This window comes from Coregonus lavaretus, assembly GCF_964263955.1.
Source record: "Coregonus lavaretus genome assembly, chromosome: 5".
Taxonomy (NCBI): domain Eukaryota; kingdom Metazoa; phylum Chordata; class Actinopteri; order Salmoniformes; family Salmonidae; genus Coregonus; species Coregonus lavaretus.
The window spans coordinates 60783330-60802448 of record NC_139992.1 but is presented as its reverse complement, the minus strand read 5'-3'; the positions used below and the strand labels follow the sequence as shown (position 1 = coordinate 60802448).

Genomic DNA, 19119 nt, shown 5'->3' with positions numbered 1-19119 from the left:
CTGTGTGTATACATGTTCAGATGGTAAAGGGTTTGCACTTACAAATGTTGTGTTTGTCAGTACAATTTCAGTCTCATTGGTGAGGATGTTAAACTTTATTACGTGGCCATCGCGATTCCTGTAGATCACTTCTGAGTCTATGAAAGGGAGAGAAAAATAAGAAAAAACATGTATTTCTGAAACAATTATTCTGTCGGTTTTCTAATAAGAAAAACCGGCAAGGCGGTATGGAGGCCTTTGTTGCCGTTTTGAATGAAGGCTGGCTGTCAAAACCAAAACTGTACCTTGAATAAAACTTTGACAATAAAAGTCTTCATTCTATCCCAATTTCCTTGTTTTTCTTCAGCATAGCAAAGACAGAATGTCCATACCTTCTCACATCATTGTCTCTGGAAAATCAAGTAACAATAGTAACATGATGGCACTGACTCCATTCATACACATTAGCGTGACTGCACTGTGATCAACATATATGAACATATATAATTTCATGGTGTATAGAAACAAATAGTCACCTTAAGTTTCTTTTTTTTTACAAAAACCTGCATGTTCTCTATTGATCGGAAATGCTTTCTGTGCCTAAGGAATTAAAACACACAGTGCCATCAGAAACTATTCACACCCCTTTACTTTTTCCACATTTTGTTGTGTAACAGCCTGATTTTCAATTGATTAAATGTATACTTTGTTTGTCACTGGCCTACACACAATACCCCATAATGTCAAATTGGAATTATATTTTTAGACATTTTTACAAATTAATTAAAAATAAAAAGCTGAAATGCCTTGAGTCAATAAGTTTTCAACCCCTTTGTTATGGCAAGCCTACATATGTTCAGGAGTAAAGATGTGCTTATCAAGTCACATAAGTTATCTGTAAGGCACAGGAGGCTGCTGAGGGGAGAACAGCTCATAATAATGGCTGGAATGGAGAAAATGGAAACACCTGGAAACCATGTGTTTGATGTATTGATACCATTCCAACTATTCCGCTCCAGTCCTTACCACGAGCCTGTTCTCCCCAATTAAAGGTGCCACCAACCTCCTGTGCTGTAGGGTCCCTCAGTTGAGCAGTACATTTCCTACATAGATTCAACCACAAAGACCAAGGAGGTTGTCCAATGCCTCGCAAAGAAGGGCACCTATTGGTAAAAAAAAGCAGACATTCAATATCCCTTTGAGCATGAATGGTGTAGGACAATAATCTAAAACACAAGGCCAAATCTACACTGGAGTTGCTTACCAAGAAGACAGTGAATGTTCCTGAGTGGCCAAGTTACAGTTTTGACATAAATCTGTTTGGAAAAACTATGGCAAGACCTGAACATTGTTGTCTAGCAATGATCAACAACCAATTTGAAAGAGCTTGAATACGTTTTAAAACAAAAATGGGCAAATGTTGCACAATCCAGGTGTGGAAAGCTTATAGACTTACACAGAAAGACTCACAGCTGTAATCACTGCCAAATGTGATTCTAACATGTATTGACTCAGGTGGTTGAATACTTATTTAATCAACAACAACAAAACATTTTTTTTATTTTCTTCTAATGTTAGAATTGTTCTTCCACTTTGACATTCTAACATGTATTTTGTGTGGATCGTTCACCCAAAGAAGTATAATTAAATCTATTTTAATCCCACTTTGTAACACAACAAAAATGTGGAAAAGTCAAGGTGTGTGAATACTTGTATGTAGCTTATATTTTGTCCTGTGTTCTTGTTGTTGAATGCCACAGCATTTTCTACTGTGTGATGTCATACGCAGACATGCCCCTGAAATGTAATCCAGCAAGGGAGTACTGCAAATGGCAGATACACACACACACACTGAGCAAATGATACCATGTATTGCTAATCACTAATTCATAGATGAGTTATGATCAAATGCAAACAAAACAAAGATGGAAGACAATCCATAAAATTCTGTGCGGAAACAAGCTCTGACAAATATCCCAGAATGAAGTTATCCATCTCTGTCAAAGGTTATTGGGGGTAATGCAACACCAGCAGACCTGGCAACCCCAACAGACCTGACAACCCCGGCAGATATTGGAATCCTACAGTGGGAGGCGATTACCTATTCCCGCCTCTCAGCAGAGTCTCATTTGTCCGTCAACAATTTTCGAATTCCCAGCCAATCAGGGCCCTGTCGCCATGCTGTAGTTACCATGGGTTTGATTGATGATTGATGGGGCCCTCACGATTTTGTTCCTGTCATAACCTCTGTGAGCATATCAAAGACATAAATGTCATCATCTAAAACAAGTAATCTGATGCCACAAGACCACTGGTCGAAATATTTGTGACCACAGTGGGATCCGAAATGATTGACAACCTTGATAAAGGTGAGCAAAAATGACTGTATAAAATAAATAATTCAAATACTGAGCTATATTGTACGCTCAAATTATATTATTTTATACTAATAAAATTGTATGTATGGGGTTGGAACCAGTGCTTTGGTCAGATGACATGAAAATAGAGCTATTTGGCCACGTACACCAATGGTGGGTTTGGCGTCGAAATGAGAATGCATGAGAGGAAAAGAACCCCATACCTACTGTAAAATATGGTGGTGGATGTTTGATGTTATCGGGCTATTTTGCTTCCACAGGTCCTGGGGCCCTTGTTAACTGTCAATGACATCATGAACTTTACCCAGTACCAGGACAGGACATATTAACCAAAAATCTGGTTGCCTCTGCCAAGAGGCTGAAACTTGGCTGCATGTGGATCTTCCAGCAAAACAATAACCTCAAGCACACATCAAAATCCACAAAGAAATTGTTAATTGGCCACAAAATCAACATTTTGAAATGGCCATCTCAGTCTTCAGACTTGAAACCCCATTGAAAACCTGTGGTTTGAGCGCAGATGAAGGATATCAAGGATCTGGAAGGATTCTGTACGGAGGAATGGTCCATTATTAAAACAGGGGTGTCAGTAATTTGTATCCCTACCTTTTTGAGAAAATTGTATTAGTATAAAATAATATACATTTATTAGCATACACTATAGCTCAGTATTTAAATTATTTATTTTATACAGTAATTTTTGCTCATCTTCATCAAGGGTGTCAATAACTTCGGACCCAACTGTAAAAGAAGGAGAATCAGAAACCAAATGCCAAAATGAACCCCCTACAGTACAAAGTCTATTATCAGAGTTTGAGTATTTGTTTATATTTGTATATTTTGGAGTGTTGTAATCCCTAAGAGGGCTGATTCAGACTTATATTCATTTTTTATGCATTTTAATTTAAGCACTTCTCAGTATTTGGTATTCAGACTTACCGTATACAGGTGCGTAATAAACTCTTTGGGTGTGGCTCCCTTATGTGCAATGTACATTTATCTAAAGCAATCCCTTTCAATACAGTGTACCTTTTCTTGACAGACTAGAATAGGGTATATCGAGAGAACGGGTTCTGAGTATTAGGGATCATGAAGAAAGCCATAAAAATATGCGTATTCGTCTCCTTTTAGTAGATTTAAAAATATTGTGATCTTGTAGAGTATTTATGGTTAGGAAAGTATTCATGAATCTACCTACTTCATTAAACAAAATCAGGTTCGGAGAGCATTTACACACGAGATATAGGCCTATTGGTGAATCAAAAAGAGGTTTGATTGATCCTGAGAGTTGACATATTCAGTTATATTGGAAAGGCAGAAAAGTGTACAATAGTGGTTGAACAATAGTCACATAAATATATTAATCCTTCCTGATGATGGAACTATGATGAACTGTGGGGTCCAGTTGTCGTGAACTGTGCGCCAAGCTCCAGGTTGTATAAAACTGGAAAAGTCAGGTAATATATACAGTACCAGTCAAAAGTTTGGACACATCTACTCATTCAAGGGTTTTTCTTTATTTTTACTATTTTCTAGATAGTAGAATAATAGTGAAGTGAAGATATTACAACTATGAAATAACACATATGGAATCATGTAGTAACCAAAGAAGTGTTAAACAAATCAAAATATATTTTAGATTTTAGATTCTTCAAATAGCCACCCTTTGCCTTGGTGACAGCTTTGCACACTCTTGGCATTCTCTCAACCAGCTTCACCTGGAATGCTTTTCCAACAGTCTTGAAGGAGTTCCCACATATGCTGAGCACTTGTTGGCAGCTTTTCCTTCACTCTGCATTCCAACTCATCCGAAACCATCTCAATTGGGTTGAGGTCGGGTAATTGTGGAGGCCAGGTCATCTGATGCAGCACTCCATCACTCTCCTTCTGTGAGGACAGATGCTGGGAGACGAGAAGCAAGTACAGGGAGTGAACATTTAATATATACAGACATTAAACAAAACACGGACAGTGTCTGGACAGGGGAAACGTAATGACATTAATACTGACACAGGGATCAAACAGAGGAACAGACAGATATAGGGGAGGTAATTAACAAAGGGAAGGATTCCAGGTGAGTCCAATGAGCGCTGATGCGCATAACGATGGTGACAGGTGTGCGTAATGACGGGCAGCCTTTATGTACAGAATAAATGACAAATAACGCGAAAAAACACACATAATAGCACAATTGGTTAGAGGGCCGTAAAACGGCAGCCATCTCCTCCAGCGCCAACAGTTGATGTTGAGATGTGTCTGTTACTTGAACTCTGTGAAGCATTTCTTTGGGCTGCAATTTCTGAGGCTGGTAACTCTAATGAACTTATCCTCTGCAGCAGAGGTAACTCTGGCTCTTCCTTTCCTGTGGCGGTCCTCATGAGAGCCAGTTTCATCATAGTGCTTGATGGTTTTTGCGACTGCACTTGAATTTTCCGGATTGACTGACCTTCATGTCTTAAAGTAATGATGGACTGTCCTTTCTCTTTGCTTATTTGAGCTGTTCTTGCCATAATATGGACTTGGTCTTTTACCAAATAGGGGCATCTTCTGTACCTTGTCACAACAGAACTGATTGGCTCAAACGCATTAAGAAGGAAATAAATTCCACAAATTAACTTTTAACAAGGCACACCTGTTAATTGAAATGCATTCCAGGTGACATGAAGCTGTTTGAGAGAATGCCCAGCTGTCATCAAGGCAAAGGGTGGCTACTCTGAAGAATCTCAAATATAAAATATATTTTGATTTGTTTAACACTTTTTTGGTTACTACATGATTCTATATGTGTTATTTCATGGTTTTGATGTCTTCACTATTATTCTACAATGTAGAACATTTTTAAAATAAAGAAAAACCATGGAATGAGTTGGTGTGTCAAAACGTTTGACTGGTACTGTATGTATTTTAATACTTTATTTGTACTTTTTCAGGTTTGAGAACATAGAGATATTGACAATAATACAACATCCCCAGTCCCCATGTCCCCACCCATCCCACCCATATTAAGAAGGAAATTACAACAGCACTGCTGACATTAAGAATGTCGGTGGAATGCTGTTTTCTATAAGCAGCTTATTTGGCCAATGACAGCGTCCCCCAAGCCTGGCCCCGGGGACCCAGAGGACACACATCCCCGCCCCAGCACCTAACACACCGACTCCAATCAAGGGCTTGATAATGAGTTGGTAAGTTGAGTCGAGTGCGCTAGGGCAGGAACAACGATGTGCACCACCCCGACTTAATGTAAAGTGAAAACCATTTGGTTATAACCTTTGTAAATTACTATGTAGTTCAAATGTAACAACCTTTGCAGACAATAGGCTAACCAGGAGAAATTAGAAGACAGGGGAACATTAGGTATAACCCTTTTAATTCTAAGTGTCAGAGGAAGGCCCTAAAGGAAGTGCCTAAAAATTGCCAAAGACTCCAGTCACCCTAGTCATAGACTGTTTTCTCTGCTACCGCACGGCAAGCGGTACCGGAGTGCCATGTCTAGGTTCAAAAGGATTCTTAACAGCTTCTAACCCCAAGCCATAAGTGTCACGAATTCCGCCGAGACTGCTCCTCCTCCTTGCTCAGGCAGGCTTCGGCGTTCGTCGTCCCCGGAGTACTAGCTACTACCGCTTGATGTCTCGATGTTTGTTTGGTCTTGTCTTGTTAGTGCACCTGTTTCGTGTTATGTATTGATTAGGTCACCTATAAGTTTCCTTTAGTTTTGTTTGTTGTTTGTTTGTGTGTGATTGTCCGCCTGTCCGTTGATGTATGGTATTTGTTTCTCGTGTTAATAGTGTATTTACGCACTGTATGCGTAATTGCTCGCCTCCAGTGTTTGTGGCCCGTTATTTTGTATTGTCTTGTTGACTAGTAAAGTCGTTTTGACTGAGCTTCTGTGTCCTGCGCCTGACTCCAACACCGCATCCACATCAGCTTGTGACAGAATCACACACCAATACTATGGAGTCAGCAGGAGCAGCGGCGGCGACCGAGTCGCTGGAGGATCGGGTCAGCTGCCAGGACTCGGCTCCGCCATGCAAGAGGTGATGAACACCCTGCGCCGATGGGAAAGGGGAGGCGTGCCCACACCTCCTCCTACCTTACCACCACCATCGGCCAGCCCCACCAGACCAGCTGGTGGACATGTCCATCCGTCTGGATACCCTGCTGGCCACCCGCGGACGTCCCGAGTTGGGGCCGTCCATTCCATCCCCCAGCATCTCCGAGCCTAGCCACTGCGGCTAGGTGCTGGGGAGGGTCTCCAGGGAGTCGGGGCAACATGTCACGCACTGGGGAGTCATTCCAGGTGAGTAGGCGCCCCACTCACACAGAGCTCTCTGTTGTTCACTTGTGTATACCTGTGGTATTTCCTCAGGTTGCATCTCATTCCCAGCATAAGGCGCTAGTCGATTCAGGCGCAGCTGGGAATTTTATTGATCGGAAATTTTGTATTAAGTTAGGGATTCCCCTCCTGCCCGTTGATGCACCCTTCCCTGTCCATTCCCTAGATAGCCGCCCGTTGGGATCTGGGTTGATTAGGGAGGTCACAGCGCCACTAAAGATGAAGACGCAGGGGGGTCATGAGGAGATCAGTTGTACCTGATCGACTCTCCTGCGTATCCCGTGGTGCTGGGGCTTCCTTGGTTAATCACCCATGACCCCACCATTTCGTGGCAACAGAGGGCTCTCAAGGAGTGGTCTGACCAGTGTGTTGGGCGATGTTTAGGTGTTTCCGTTGGGGCGACCACGGTGGAGAGTCCGAACCAAGTGCCCGCAATGCACATTCCCCCTGAGTATGAGGATTTGGCACTCGTGTTCAGCAAGACTAGGGCGACGCAATTGCCACCTCGTAGACAGGGAGATTGTGCAATAAACCTCCAGACAGGTGCGGCACTCCTGCGGAGCCATGTGTATCCTCTGTCTCAAGACCCTGAGACAAGGATACATACGGTCCTCCACTTCCCCTGCGTCCTCGAGTTTCTTTTTTGTGAAGAAGAAGGATGGAGGGTTGCGCCCGTGTATTGATTATCGTAGTCTCAATCAGATCACGGTTAAATACAGTTACCCTCTTCCTCTGATTGCGAGTATGACTGAATAATTACGCGGAGCGCGTTTCTTCACAAAACTGGATCTCAGGAGCGCCTATAACTTGGTGCGCATTAGGGAGGGAGATGAATGGAAGACGGCATTTAGTACCACCTCAGGTCATTATGAGTATCTCGTCATGCCATAGGGGTTAATGAATGCTCCTCCAGGCTTCCAATCATTTGTGGACGAGATCTTCCGGGACCTGCATGGGCAGGGTGTGGTAGTGTACATTGACGACATCCTAGTGTACTCTTCTACACAAGCCGAGCATGTAGCCCTGGTGCGCCGAGTGTTGGGTAGGCTGTTGGAGCATGACTTGTATGTCAAGGCAGAGAAATGTCTGTTTTTCCAGGAGTCCATCTCCTTCTTGGGTCATCGGTTGTCCGCGTCAGGGGTGAAGATGGAGATTGACCGTGTGTCAGCCGTGCGTAACTGGCAAACCCCAACCACTGTTAAAGAGGTGCAGCAGTTTTTGGGGTTTGCCAAGTACTACCGGAGTTTTATCCGGGGTTTTGGACAGGTAGCAGCTCCTATTACTTCCCTGCTGAAGGGGGGCCCGGTGCGTTTGCAGTGGTCGGCTGAAGCGGACAGGGCGTTTGGTAAACTGAAGGACCTGTTCACTTCGACTACGGTGCTGGCGCAGGTAGAGCTTTAGCGTTCTAGGTAGAGGTGGACGCGTCAGAGGCCGGGATTGGGGCAGTACTGTCGCAACGCTCAGGCACGCCTCCTAAGCTCCGTCCCTGCGCTTTTTATTCTAAAAAGCTCAGCCCGGCAGAACGTAATTATGACGTAGGAGACAGGGAGCTGTTTGCCGTGGTTCAAGCTCTAAAGGTGTGGAGGCATTGGCTTGAGGGGGCTCAACACCCTTTTCTCATTCTGACTGATCACCGTAACCTGGAGTACATCCGGGCAGCTAGGAGATTGAACCCTCGTCAGGCTAGGTGGAACATGTTTCTGACCCGGTTCGTGTTTAAGATAACCTACATCCCAGGGTCCCAGAACGGTAAGGCAGACGCCCCGTCCAGGTGGTATGACACAGAGGAGAGGTCCATTGAGCCCACTCCCATACTGCCGGAGTCTTGTCTGGTGGCACCGGTGGTATGGGAGGTCGATACGGAAATTGAGCGGGCATTACGCACCGACCCTACTCTCCCAGAGTGTCCAGTGGGTCGGACATACGTGCCGCTCGAGGTCCGTGATCGTCTCATTTATTGGGCTCATACGTCACTCTCCTCTGGACATCCAGGTATTGGCCGGACAGTGCACTGCCTTAGTGTTAAGTACTGGTGGCCAACATTGGCTAGGGACGTGAGGGTTTATGTCTCCTCCTGCTCGGTGTGCGCTCAGTGTAAGGCGCCTAGACACCTGCCCAGGGGGAAGTTACAACCCCTGCCCGTTCCACAACGGCCGTGGTCTCACCTCTCGGTGGACTTTGTTACGGACCTTCCCCCCTCTCAGGGGAATACCACTATTCTGGTCGTTGTGGATCGGTTCTCTAAGGCCTGTCGTCTCATCCCAATGCCGGGTCTCCCTACTGCCCTACAGACTGCTGAGGCTTTGTTTACCCACGTCTTCCGGCACTACGGGGTTCCCGAGGATATAGTGTCTGATCGGGGTCCCCAATTCACCTCTAGAGTCTGGAGGGCGTTCATGGAACGCTTGGGGGTCTCGGTTAGCCTTACCTCGGGGTTCCACCCTGAGAGTAATGGGCAGGTGGAGAGAGTGAACCAGGTTGTGGGTAGGTTTCTGAGATCATATTGCCAGGGCCGGCAGGAGGAGTGGTCGGGGTGTATCCCCTGGGCAGAGATGGCTCAGAACTCTCTTCGCCACTCCTCTACTAACCTGACCCCTTTCCAGTGTGTGTTAGGGTATCAGCCGGTTCTGGCACCATGGCATCAGAGCCAGATCGAGGCTCCTGCGGTGGATGAATGGTTTCGGCGCTCGGAGGAGACGTGGAATGCTGCACACGTCCATCTGCAGCGGGCCATCCGTCGGCAGAAGGCGAGCGCCGATCTCCACCACAGTGAGGGTCCAATATACGCACCTGGAGATCGAGTCTGGCTCTCGACTCGAAACCTGCCCCTTCGCCTGCCCTGCCGGAAGCTGGGTCGGCGGTTTGTGGGGCCATTTAAAGTCCTGAGGAGATTGAACGAGGTTTGCTACAAGTTACAACTGCCTAATGATTATCACATTAACCCCTCGTTCCATGTATCTCTCCTCAGGCCGGTGGTAGCTGGTCCACTCCAGGACAATGAGATAAGAGAGACTCCTCCGCCCCCACTGGACATCACGAATTCCGCCGAGACTGCTCCTCCTCCTTGCTCGGGCAGGCTTCGGCGTTCGTCGTCCCCGGAGTACTAGCTACTACCGCTTGATGTCTCGATGTTTGTTTGGTCTTGTCTTGTTAGTGGACCTGTTTCGTGTTATGTATTGATTAGGTCACCTATAAGTTTCCTTTAGTTTTGTTTGCAGTTGTGTGTGATTGTCCGCCTGTCCGTTGATGTATGGTATTTGTTTCTCGTGTTAATAGTGTATTTACGCACTGTATGCGTAATCGCGCGCCTCCAGTGTTTGAGGCCCGTTATTTTGTATTGTCTTGTTGACTAGTAAAGTCATTTTGACTGAGCTTCTGTGTCCTGCGCCTGACTCCAACACTGCATCCACATCAGATTGTGACAATAAGACTGCTGAACAGCTAATCAAATGGCTACCCAGACTATTTGCATTGACCCCAAACTTTTTTTTAAACGCTGCTGCTACTCGCTGTTTATTATCTATACATACAGTGAGGGAAAAAAGTTGATCCCCTGCTGATTGTGTATGTTTGCCCACTGAGAAAGAAATGACTATAATTTTAATGGTAGGTTTATTTGAACAGTGAGAGACAGAATAACAACAAAATCCAGAAAAACGCATGTCAAAAATGTTATAAATTGATTTGCATTTTAATGAGGGAAATAAGTATTTGACCCCCTCTCAATCAGAAAGATTTCTGGCTCCCAGGTGTCTTTTATACAGGTAACGAGCTGAGATTAGGAGCACACTCTTAAAGGGAGTGCTCCTAATCTCAGTTTGTTACCTGTATAAAAGACACCTGTCCACAGAAGCAATCAATCAATCAGATTTCAAACTCTCCACCATGGCCAAGACCAAAGAGCTCTCCAAGGATGTAAGGGACAAGATTGTAGACCTACACAAGGCTGGAATGGGCTACAAGACCATCGCCAAGCAGCTTGATGAGAAGGTGACAACAGTTGGTGTGATTATTCGCAAATGGAAGAAACACAAAATAACTGTCAATCTCCCTCAGCCTGGGGCTCCATGCAACCTTGTGGAGTTGCAATGATCATGAAATCTTGTCAATGATCTCAAGGCAGCTGGGACCATACTCACCAAGAAAACAATTGGTAACACACTACGCTGTGAAGGACTGAAATCCTGCAGCGCCCGCAAGGTCCCCCTGCTCAAGAAAGCACATATACATGCCCGTCTGAAGTTTGCCAATGAACATCTGAATGATTCAGAGGAGACCTGGGTGAAAGTGTTGTGGTGAGATGAGACCAAAATTGAGCTCTTTCTCTCAACTCGCCGTGTTTGGAGGAGGAGGAATGCTGCCTATGACCCCAAGAACACCATCCCCACCGTCAAACATTGAGGGGGAAACATTATGCTTTGGGGGTGTTTTTCTGCTAAGGGGACAGGACAACTTCACCGCATTAAAGGGACGATGGATGGGGCCATGTACCGTCAAATCTTGGGTGAGAACCTCCTTCCCTCAGCCAGGGCATTGAAAATGGATCGTGGATGGGTATTCCAGCATGACAATGACCCAAAACACACGGCCAAGGCAACAAAGGAGTGGCTCCAGAAGAATCACATTAAGGTCTTGGAGTGGCCAAACGTCAGCCTCGAAACCTTAATGACTTGGAGAAGATCTGCAAAAAGGAGTGGGACAAAATCCCTCCTGAGATGTGTGCAAACCTGGTGGCCAACTACAAGAAACGTCTGACCTCTGTGATTGCCAAAACGGGTTTTGCCACCAAGTACTAAGTCATGCTTTGCAGAGTGGTCAAATACTTATTTCCCTCATTAAAAAGCAGATCAATTTATAACATTTTTGACATGCGTTTTTCTGGATTTTTGTTGTTGTTATTCTATCTCACTCTTCAAATAAACCTACCATTAAAATTATAGACTGATCATTTCTTTGTCAGTGGGCAAATGTATAAAATCAGCAGGGGATCAAATACTTTTTTCCCTCACTGTAATTACATACCATCATTTTTCTAAACGTTGAGTTGCCGGCAGAATAATTGTCCATTGGTAGGGTGAAGGCACATTTCTAAACAAGAAAGGAGTCTACTAGCTAGCTGGTTCTTAGCATATTAGGGGCAGAGTATAGACTTAGTTGCTTGCTGGCTAGATAGTATGCTATCTGTCCTTCTGTGGTTGAAGGTGCGAGGTGATGCATTCTTTGGACACGACGGGGTCCTCGAAAGTCTTCTGCTCGCCGGAGGGTGTAGTGATCTTCAGCACTGCTGAGTCGAGAATGCCTTGGTGCTTGATGCAGGAGCTCCCTCACCACGTTGAAGGCCAACCTCTTCTTCATGACTGACGCCATGTAGTCCAGGTAGATGCGGATCTTCTGGCCATCATGGGTGAATGGAGCCGCTCGTGATGCCTTTCGGAGGACATCCATCTTCTCCTGAAAGTAGTGGAACTTGACTACGTTGGGTCTGCTTGGCTCCCTATTCTTTGGTGCGGACTGCAGGCTTCTGTGTGCACGGTCGAGGGTGGGGGCGTAGTCAAGGCCTAGGATTTCTGTAGCAGCTCAGCTTACGAACAAAGTAGGCTGCAATCGGCCTGCGGTCTCGAGTCCCTCTCTCCAGCCAAAAATGCAACCGTACCCTCGGCGTCGTCTGCTCTCGAGGTTCTTGACCATGGAAGTGAGTTTGACAATCTTCTTGTCCAAACGGAATACTCATTTACCTAGATCTTATCAATAGCTTGTATAATTTATCAATTACACTGCATGGAGAATGGTGTTATTACTATTGGGAAAAAATAAAGTAGCTGTTTTTCCACTTGGAACCGACAGGTTGCTCGAGCTTATTCATGATTTCCTCACGCGTAGTGGTTGAATTATGAGGGAATTAAGTCAAGGTCAGAATACAGCGTATCTGTAGACACACCTCTGCCACACCTCCATTTCTTTGATCTCCACTCCAAACGCGTACACTCTTAGAAAAAAGGGTTATTCGGCAGTCCCCATAGGAGAACCCTTTTTGGTTCCAGGTAGAACTCTTTTGGGTTCTATGTAGAGCCCTCTGTGTAAATGGTTTTACATGGAACCCAAAAGGATTCTACCTGGAACCAAAAGGGTTCTAACTGGAACAAAAAAGGGTTATTCAAAGGGTTCTCCTATGAGGACGGCCGAAGAACCCTTTTAGGTTCTAGAGAGCATCTTTTTTTCTAAGAGTGTACCTGGCTGGCACATGCATATCCCCATGCTTAAATTCAAAGTCAGAATACGCATAAAGATAGAAGTGTGTAACCCCCATAATTTACACCAGTGTAGAATTAGGGGTTTCCCTTAGTCAATACATTGTAGTTCCCCTAGAGAGAGCTATAGCACTGTAGATGAGCATAGAAAGTGATAGCAGTTCGTAAGTGAGAAACGGTGCCGGTTACCATCAAGAGCTAACAAGAAATGACAACAATAATTAATCCGAGCGAAAAGTGAATGATATAGAGTTTTTTGAGCGAATTTTTTTATTTATTTATGTTTTGTTTCAAGACAGAAACATCAATAGCACAGTGTTTCAAGGTCTTTCATTTTGTGCAGGCATCTGTGTAAGCGTGAGGGACATGTTTGGGACTCTGTTGTGAGGTCATTTAGTGTCAGGCATGGCAATGAAGTAGCTTTAGAATTATTATATATAGAACTATTGACCCGTAAGTCAATCTAAGTAACATACTAAAAAAATCCTCATCAAAATCTGTCAGTTTAAGCTAGAGATACAGTGGGGAGAACAAGTATTTGATACACCGCCAATTTTGCAGGTTTTCCTACTTACAAAGCATGTAGAGGTCTGTAATTTTTATCATATGTACACTTCAACTGTGAGAGACGGAATCTAAAACAAAAATCCAGAAAATCACATTGTATTATTTTTAATTAATTTGCATTTTATTGCATGACATAAGTATTTGATACATCAGAAAAGCAGAACTTAATATTTGGTACAGAAACCTTTGTTTGCAATTACAGAGATCATATGTTTCCTGTAGGTCTTGATCAGGTTTGCACACACTGCAGCAGGGATTTTGGCCCACTCCTCCATACAGACCTTCTCCAGATCCTTCAGGTTTCGGGGCTGTTGCTGGGCAATACGGACTTTCAGCTCCCTCCAAAGATTTTCTATTGGGTTCAGGTCTGGAGACTAGCTAGGCCACTCCAGGACCTTGAGATGCTTCTTACGGAGCCACTCCTTAGTTGCCCTGGCTGTGTGTTTTGGGTCGTTGTCATGCTGGAAGACCCAGCCACAACCCATCTTCAATGCTCTTACTGAGGGAAGGAGGTTGTTGGCCAAGATCTCGCGATACATGGCCCCATCCATCCTCCCCTCAATACGGTGCAGTCGTCCTGTCCCCAAATTAATTACTTAAAAATCATACAATGTGATTTTTCTGGGTTTTGTTTTAGATTCCATTTCTCACAGTTGAAGTGTACCTATGATAAAAATGACAGACCTCTACATGCTTTGTAAGTAGGAAAACCTGCAAAATCGGCAGTGTATCAAATACTTGTTCTCCCCACTGTATATGCCTATGTCGGCCTTCCGCATCTGCGGTGGAAGGTGGCCGAGCTACAGCGGTGTTTGTCAGACCATGAGACAACCTGAAAATCGGTCTTCTCACAAAAATGTCTGTAGCGTCCGAACTGTTCGGCTTCTTGAACACGATGGTGTTCTCCGATTTGCTCTACGACCCCCACAAGTGTCACGGGACTCATCTGAAGTTGGTAACGCTGATGTGCCAACTTCTGTCTGTAGCGTCCGAACTGTTTGGGCTACACACTAATATGACCTCTCACTGTGGAAAGGGGAGACTTTCACGAACATGATGGTGTTCTCTGTTTTGCTATACGACCCCGACAAGATTCACAGGATTCGTCTGAAGGTAACCCATACAAATGAGTGGAAGTATGGAGGTAGTTTTGTGCCAACAAAAATAAGGGGTTAAATGGGTCTCCAAAAAAACAAAGATATTTCCTGAACATTGGTATGTTTCCTAGATATAGGACAGACACTTCAAAACCGTATTACTTACGATTTATTTTCTGACTGTCTTTTTTGCCAATCATGAATTTGTTATTCAATACGTTTCTATGGGCTATGGTAGTAAAGACCAAATTCAATATTTTATAAATAATTGTTTTATATCAATGTTTTTATACCTAAAAGGGTCCTACAATTCTAAATCAAATAGCTAAATGATCCATGGTATGACCATCTTAAAACAATTGCATATGTACAGTTGAAGTTGGAAGTTTACATATACTTAGGTTGGAGTCATTAAAACTAGTTTTTCAACCACTCCACAAAGTTCTTGTTAACAAACTATAGTTTTGGCAAGTTGGTTAGGACATCTATTTTGTGCATGACACAAGACATTTTTCCAACAATTGTTTACAGACAGATTATTTCACTTATAATTCACTGTATTACAATTCCAGAGGGGTCAGAAGTTTACATACACTAAGTTGACTGTGCCTTTAAACAGCTTTGAAAATTCCAGAAAATGATGTCATGGCTTTAGAAGCTTCTGATAGGCTAATTGACATAATTTCAATCAATTGGAGGTGTACCTGTGGATGTATTTCAAGGCCTACCTTCAAACTCAGTGCCTCTTTGCTTGACATCATGGGAAAATCAAAAGAAATCAGCCAAGACCTCAAAAAAATAAATGTAGACCTCCACAAGTCTGGTTCATCCTTGGGAGCAATTTCCAAACACCTGAAGGTACCACATTAATCTGTACAAACAATAGTATGCAAGTATAAAGACCATGGGACCACACAGCCATCATACCACTCAGGAAGGAGACACGTTCTGTCTCCTAGAGATGAACGTACTTTGGTGTGAAAAGTGCAAATCAATCCCAGAACAACAGCAAAGGACCTTCTGAAGATGCTGGAGGAAACATGTTCAAAAGTATCTATATCCACAGTAAAACGAGTCCTATTTCGACATAATCTGAAAAGGCCGCTCAGCAAGGAATAAGCCACTGTTCCAAAACCGCCATAAAAAAGCCAGACTACGGTTTGCAACTGCACATAGGGACAAAGATCATACTTTTTGGAGAAATGAAACAAAAATATAATTGTTTGGCCAGAATGACCATTGTTTTGTTTGGAGGAAAAAGGGGGTTGCTTGCAAGCCGAAGAACACCATCCCTACCATGAAGCACGGGGGTGGCAGCATCATGCTGTGGGGGTGCTTTGCTGCAGGAGGGACTGGTGCACTTCACAAAATAGATGGCATCATGAGGAAGGAAAATGTTGTGGATATATTGAAGCAACATCTCAAGACATCAGTCAGGAAGTTAAAGCTTGGTCGCAAATGGACAATGACCCCAAGCATACTTCCAAAGCAAAATGGCTTAAGGACAACAAAGTCAAGTTATTGGAGTGGCCATCAGAAAGCCCTGACTTCAACCCTATAGAACATTTGTGGGCAGAACTGAAAAAGCGTGTGCGAGCAAGGAGGCATACAAATCTGACTCAGTTACACCAGCTCTGTCAGGAGGAATGGGCCAAAATTCACCCAACTTATTGTGGGAAGCTTGTGGAAGGCTACCCAAAACGTTCGACCCAAGTTAAACAATTTAAAGGCAATGCTACCAAATACTAATTGAGTGTATGTAAGCTTCTGACCCATTGGGAATGTGATGAAAGAAATAAAAGCTAAAATAAATAATTCTCTCTACTATTATTCTGACATTTCACATTCTTAAAATAAAGTGGTGATCCTAATTGACCTAAGAAAGGGAATTTTTACTAGGATTAAATGTCAGGAATTGTGAAAAACTGAGTTTAAATGTATTTGGCTAAGGTGTATGTAAACTTCCGACTTCAACTGTAGCTTAGTGGAACCCACACCCCAACGGCTTAGACTTTACAGATCCGTCCTTGCAAAGAGTGTCTAACCCCAAACAGCTGCCGGCATTGAGTTTGGACAGCACAGCGGACCCTCAGGAATACTCCTGGCGTTTCAAAAACTGCGGTCACCTAGGCCGCTGCATGCATCGCAAATGTAAAAATAATCTCTAATTGAAACAAAAAACTCTGGCTCTGAGCCTAAATTTGGAGACAATTATAATGTGTGAAGTAGCACTTAACTTCGACTTTATGGCAACTAAGTTACTGTAGGTGCTTTGGGTAACTTTCCATTTGAGGTTTAATTGAAATAGGGGTGAGAGGATGTTGAATATCTAGACAGTTGAAAGGTACTTGCTCTTATGATCTTTAAAACATTGTGAGCCATCGATAGGCCCCTCTCCGTGCTGTGCTTGTCTATTTAAATAATGGAACATTCCACGCTGAAAAGTACAAACGAAGACTCTAATTTATAAGTAATGTACTACTTCTGTAACACGTTAAATAATGAATAACTCCGGCCCTTTTACCAGTCTGAAAATCCCCAGCTTAGGGTTGGGCTGGTAGTTACCCTGCCCTCCCACTGTACCCTGTCCTCAAGCTCCATCTGTATCTCCCTGCAGCAGCCCCCTGCAAACTAAACTAAACTTAAAACCATGAGAGACAGACTTTCAGGCTTTTCGCTGGGCTACATTACGCCACGGCTGCGGAACACACAACCAGACTCTGTCAGGGGTGCAGTGTCCCTCCTCTCAAGTTTTTCATTTAAACTCAAAACATTCCTCTTTCCTTTTTTACAGACTGAATACTACTCAGTCCTATAATTGTGACTTTCATAATACACTTCAATGACATGGCATTGACATGCAGCCGAGCCCATATGAGGGATGGTTCAAGGAAAGTGTTGCTAACACTTCAAAATAGGGATCACATATTATGAACTAATTTGCGCATTTAAAGTGTGTATATAAATAGCTAATATGGGCTTTTATCAGGTATTACTAGCCATTTAGGCCTAATGAATGGCTAATAATACCCAATAAAAGCCTAATTAGCTAATTATACTGCAAATCAGTGGCTATAATGTGATCCCTATACTGGCGTTACCAAAGTCTGGATCACTTTCCTAGAGCGATGACTTGCCCACCGTTATAGACAACACGCTCCACTAGCATCCTTAAAATGCCATTCACACATCATGTGACCGATATCTGTGCTGATCTTACACTCTGAAAATGGTCTGAAACATGTGTTATTGCCTGCCTACAAGTACCTTTAAAGATGTCCTCTATTGTTTTTTAGACACATCTGCAAACTTCAAGGAGTAGGGCATTCAAGGATTTGATCTGATGGGAATTCATGATGTCCCTTGCTTGAGGAACAATAGAGGAGAAATAGAGAACAAAAAGAGGAAAGGCCCACTTGTGCTATGTCATGACATAACTGGACCACCTATTGAGGTGTGCCTTTTGTTAATTAAATGAGGTGTTAAATGAGGTGAAAATGTCAGGCACTATGTGCTTGTTGACAATGCACCTTTGATTGAATCCCAGGTATTGTCTGCATGAGTCACACAAATCTGTTCACAAAGAAATACATTTGCATGACCTATCATATCAATTAATCAGATTCCTTCTCCTTCCTACTTCAAGCAGCCAATAAACAGTTAATGATAATAGCCATGAGTGGTGGAGTCATTATGAGTCAGATTCTAATGGAAATAAGTGTATAAGACCGGGCTCCTTGTAGAAATAGATGTGATTGAGGGGTTATGAGAGTTATTCACTTCCGCACCAGACATACTCTTAGTGAAATATTGAGCAAATAATTTTTTCTTAAACCGTCGGTTTGATTGAGTTCTCGAGTTCTGTCTGTGGCACCTGCCGCTGTAACCCAGGCAGACTGAACACACACACGCACACATACAGTACATACATGAACACACACCAGATGACAGATGATTGACAATGCAGAATTGGTTTCCTCCTAGTGCGATCTGTGAAATATGAAGGTATTTGATATTAACAATAGAATCTGATGTAACATACTAACATAGAATTCCTAATTATCTTTTTTGATGGCATGTGTCAGTACTTCTGTCCTACTTTGTAGAACAATACCAGTGAAACAGAAGTTATGTTTGATAGTCACACCTGACAATCACATTTTGACAGCACCACTTTTGATTTGAACGAAACCTTCCATCCACATTTGCCTATAGTAGAAGTGTTCAGAAAGTGACATTTTGGTCCTACATGCCAAAATATTCAAGAGATAAAGGTGCTCAAAGTTGACCCATTTTGCATACCCCACCATACCACGAGACAGCCATGTCTTCATCACAGGAAAATATAAACAGTTGAGATTTATATAATTTAAAAGCTTACATCCCTCAAACTCATATTTGTTTCATTTTTGCATATGTTGTAGCTTAGACCCTATTTTATATCATCTAAAGTTTTTGTGTTGTGCCCACCATTGGTTGAGACACAACTTGCTCATGAATACAGTGATGTTTTG

At 43.4% G+C, this 19119-nt stretch overlaps 1 protein-coding gene across 1 annotated transcript in view; it reads right to left on the bottom strand.

Moving 5' to 3' along the window:
• LOC311129058 (inactive dipeptidyl peptidase 10-like) overlaps nt 1-19119 on the bottom strand; it is a gene marked incomplete at both ends in the record, with an annotated part of 359569 nt that overhangs the window by 74620 nt on the left and 265830 nt on the right. Inside the window, one exon of the mRNA XM_084161324.1 lies at nt 39-137. Coding sequence (XP_084017450.1) covers nt 39-137 — 99 coding nt within the window. The remainder of the gene's footprint in view (nt 1-38; nt 138-19119) is intronic.